The 4,891-nt window shown below is 28.2% G+C and overlaps 1 protein-coding gene across 1 annotated transcript; it reads left to right on the top strand.

Moving 5' to 3' along the window:
* The first annotated feature begins 3,286 nt into the window (after window positions 1-3,286).
* Window positions 3,287-3,896, top strand: LOC131611642 (pectinesterase inhibitor 1-like). Its single transcript, XM_058883569.1, has one exon. The coding sequence runs from the start codon at window positions 3,296-3,298 to the stop codon at window positions 3,803-3,805; it is 510 nt and encodes a 169-aa protein (XP_058739552.1). The 5' UTR covers window positions 3,287-3,295; the 3' UTR covers window positions 3,806-3,896.
* Window positions 3,897-4,891: the final 995 nt, after the last annotated feature.

Genomic DNA, 4,891 nt, shown 5'->3' with positions numbered 1-4,891 from the left:
GATGTGAAAATCAAAATCGATTCGAACTCAGCTATGTAGAATGGGAAGATATGGGTTGCAGAGTGGGAAGAATGGGAAGATATGGGAAGATACGGTGGCGAACAAGATTTGTTATCTTCGCGTGTGAACTTTGTTGCTGAGCTACGGTGGCGAAGAGAAGAAGATGATTGTAGGATGAATGTGGTTGCAGTGAAGAGAAGGAGATGAACGTAGGGCTCTACGGCGGCGATTTCGCGTGAGAACAGTAGCAAAGCGAAGGGAGATATGGGTTTCGTTAGCTTAGAGAAGAACAGTACTGAAGGCAAATAGTGTGTTTTGTTAATTTTGTTTTAGAAATTTTAATTTTAAATTAGCTACTAGAGCGCTTTTCAAAAGCGCCTTTGTATCCCCTTCTACACCAGCGCTTTTTGAATAAAAGCGCTTTCGTATCCCCCCCCTTTACCAGCGCTTTTGAAAGCGCTCTCGTACCCCCCCTTTACCAGCGCTTTTTGAAAGCGCTCTCGTACCCCCCCCCCCTTTACCAGCGCTTTTTGAAAGCGCTCTCGTACCCCCACCCTTTACCAGCGCTTTCTAGAAAGCGCTCTCGTACCCCCACCATTTACCAGTGCTTTTTTCCCTTGTTTTTTTTTTTGTTTTTAGCGAAATCTATAAGAGCGCTTTTTCCTAAAAGCGCTCTCGTAGGGGTGCTGCTAAAGATTATATTTGTTGTAGTGGTTGAGTTATGGTTTTGGTAGTTCTATTTGTTGAATAATTTATGTTTGTTGGAAGTTTGAGATGAAGTTATGGGAGGGGAGTTTGTTTGGAAGAGAATGGTTATATGGTGATCTTGTAGTATGGTTTGAGCAGAACTTTAGTAGATTCTAAAATACTCATGAATATGTAGTCTTAAGGAATATAGTTTTTATTATTGATTTATAATTGTTATTTTAAGTAAGGTGTGTACGTGTGTTTCTGTTAAGCTCTATCTATTGTGTTGATATGTTAACTATTTCAAATTACATGTTAAAAGTTAATGAATGTAAGTGTAAATGTTGCCTTTTGTATTTGGTAGTTTCATAATTCAACTCTTACGTTGCCTTCTATAAGTTTTTTTTAAGAGTTTATAAATTATAACATTTGCTGTAAGTTATAACATTTGCTCAATAATACTTATCAATTGGATTTAGTTGTTATTTCTAGACCAATTAATATTGTAAAAGTGAAACTTATATATGTAAATGAATAATTACTAATAAGGAGAACTTCTAAGTAACGTAGCTGGACAATTTTTTTGGAAAAACTTTATTATTAACATTCATGTGGTAGATTTTACAAAATAGGGCCTAATATTTTTTTTTCGCCATCGTTCTCTTTCACATCTCCCGTATGATTTCACCATGTATCTCTTCGTAAACAAACAAGATTTATATATCATGTGTTTTTATAAAGGCGTGTAATGAGAGTGTTTATTTAATAAGATTTTCTAGGTAAACACATGGATTGAAATATATTAATATAGACGAAAGACTATATGGATAGAAATATATTAAGATATAGACGAAAAGCTATACTTTGTAATTTGACCTTTTTATTAATTGTGGTCATATAATATATAGTAATGAAATTACTCATTAAAATATTAAATATTAACGGGAACAAGAAGTTAGTGATCAAAATATTGAATATTAACGGGAATATGAATTTATTAATAAAAATATTGAATATTAACGGAAACATGAAGTTATGATAAAAATATTGAATATTAAAATAAATATAAAGTTACTATATTTTTTTGAATCCACGAGTTATTATATTTTTAAAAAAATTAAAAATAATAAAAATATTTCAAAAATGTACGAATTCAAACATTTTTTGAATAAATGAGCGTATCAATTTTCCTTCATGTCTTCATATTTATTTTTTATATAATTTTGATTTAACTATCCTATTTAATCTTCTATGTAAAATAAACCATTTAAAAGAAATGAGTGTACCACACTGGTACCTGTGCGAATGCACGAGTATTCCGTTAATATTTAAAATATTGAATATTAACAGGAGCACAGAGTTATTGATTTAAATAGTAAATATTAACGGGAGCACGAAGTTACTGATCAAATTTTTGAATATTATCGGAAACATTAAGTTACTGATCCAAATTTTGAATATTAACGGGAACACGAAGTTACTGATCAAAATAATAAATATTAACGGGAACACGGAGTTATTGACAAAATATTGAATATTAACGAGAATACGAAGTTACGGATATTTTTTTGAATATTAATAGAAACATTTAAGTTACTGATAATTTTTTTTAATATTAACGGGAATATGAAGTTACTGATTAAAATATTGAATATTAACGGGACCAAATTTAAAATATTAACGGGAATACGAAGCTACTGATCAAAATAATAAATATTAGGGGAACATGAAGTTACTGATTAAAATATTAAATGTTAACGGGAACATGAAATTACTGAATAAAATATTCAATATTAACGAGAACATGAATTACTGATTAAAATATTGAATATTGAAGGAACATGAAGTTACTAATAGAAATATTGAATATTAATGAAAAAATGATGTTTATTGATAAATTTATATTTATATTTACTGATCAAAATAGTTTTAATAAAAAAGATATATTTATAACTTTCAAATTAGTAAAATTGTGATTTAATTTGAATCTCTAAACATCAGAGAATAACAAAAAAATCTTATTTCAGAGATAAATTTGATTTGATATTAAAAGAAATTATATTGAATAATAGATTTATAGTTAAATGAGTAAACATAGTAGTTTGAGCACTATTTTTGGACTGAAGTACTAATATTTTAAGAAAAAATATTTATATTAATTTTTTATTTAAAGTTTTTTCTAAAAAAATTATAAATATTTTTAAACAAAATATGTAAAAGTATAAAAATTATTTTTAAAAAAACAAAACAAAAAACTCTAATGCCTTGAATATGCAAACTATTTGCATGATTGAAATTTACCAAATATTCAAAAATTCATTTTAAATTTTAATAAATATATCAAGATCAAACAAAGTAAAAAAAAAAAAAAAATCCAATTTAAGTGATTGTAAATTTAGGAGTAAAAATGCATAACAATTAATATATAAGGAAATCATCATATCTTACCTAAAATTATTTATCACTTTTTAAAAACAAAATCAAATTATATTGTGGGCTGGGCATGACGTTACTTAGTTTTGTTATTTTCAATGGATGAAATCTATATAAAGCCTCAAGAGTAAACAAAGAAAACCATCAAACCAAAATATAATACAAATAATACAATATGTCTTGTACATCAATACTAGCTATTGTCTTTCTCTTCTGCATTGCATCGTCCAATGCAGCCGTTGATATTCAACCCATTTGCCAGAAAGCCAAAAACCCTTCATTTTGTATAAATCTCCTTGCCCCGAAAGCCGGCGGAGATCTCAAAAGTCTAGCACAATACACCCTCAACGTAGATCGTACCGATACATCAAATACTGTTAGCCTACTTAAAACCCTAATCGGGAAAAGTGGGGTTGATCCCAAGCTACACAGTCATTACAAGAATTGTTTGGATCATTTTGATGAGGAACAAGCTCTTGGTGATATTTTGGAAGCTATACAACTTTTGAAAGCTCTTGATTACCAAGGTGTGAGTTCATATATGAGTGCGGTCATGACCAATGTTGATGAGTGTCTTACGGATGAATCACCTCCGGATACTTCTGATCTTCCCAAGAGTGCTGAAACTGTCTACCAAGTTTCTCAGATTAGTCTTATCATTTCAAATATGTTGTCAAACAAATAGATTATTACGTTTAGTTTGTGATTTTTTTTTTTCATACAATAAATTAGTCAAATTTTAAATCTTTTATTGTGAAATGATATGCTAAATTTTATAATACTTGTGCGATATTTATATAATTGTGTTTTTCATAATTTATGTCATTTATGTTTAATATACTAGTATTTTTATGTTTTTGATGGAAACTTAAATAAATTATGATAATAGGGAGACTGGCATACAAGTTTAACTTTATGTATATGTTTTTAATTATAATTTAAATAGGGATTTAATCAGGGTGCTTTTAATAATAATTTGATAGAAATTTAAATAAATCATATTAATTAAAGTTGTTAAGTGTTTTAAGGAATTTTTTGAAGGCAAAACTAAGGGTATAGTTATGCAATTTGATATTTATATATTTATTTATATCATTTTATTATATTAATATTAAATTAAATATTTAAAATTAATAGTAATAAAATTTATTAATACACTATTTTTTTTTTTGGGTTGGTGTTAAGGCGTTTTTTGACTCCAAGCGGGGTTCGCTCCAGGCGGGATCGAAGACGACACCGTGGCCCCAGGACGTTTTTGACTTCAGGCGGGATCGAACCCCGATACTATCCGATTCTATCCTTTTTGGAGATTGCCAACTGAGCCAACCCTTTAAGGTTATAATACACTATCTCTACTAACTCATTTCTCCTACAATAATTTAACATATTAATTAATTAATAATAATTAAATTGAAAATCTTTATTTTAAATTTAAATTTTATAATAATAATAAACATAAAAAATTAATTTTTTAAGGAATACCGTTACAACCATTATTAACCAGAATAATAAAAGTGTTAAATTATAATTAATAATAATAAAACATTAAGTGGCTATATCACACTTTTCTTGTAGTGCCAGTCTCACCACTAACTCATTTCTCCCAATTAATTAAGAGACTTAATAATTTTAATTAATAAAATTAATATAATTAACTGAAACTCATAACACTATCTCCACTAACTTATTTTTCATTCAATTATTTTACATGTTAATTAATTAACTAGTGTGATACCCGTGCATTTGTACGGTATTTGTCATTTTCGCGCAT

Source organism: Vicia villosa, linkage group LG6 (assembly GCF_029867415.1).
Source record: "Vicia villosa cultivar HV-30 ecotype Madison, WI linkage group LG6, Vvil1.0, whole genome shotgun sequence".
Classification (NCBI taxonomy): domain Eukaryota; kingdom Viridiplantae; phylum Streptophyta; class Magnoliopsida; order Fabales; family Fabaceae; genus Vicia; species Vicia villosa.
Note: the sequence above shows the minus strand (reverse complement) of the source record. Positions and strands in the feature narration are given on the sequence as shown.

Coding starts and splice junctions, on each gene's coding strand:
- LOC131611642 (XM_058883569.1), top strand. CDS start 3,296: ATGTCTTGTACATCAATACTAGCTATTGTCTTTCTCTTCTGCATTGCA.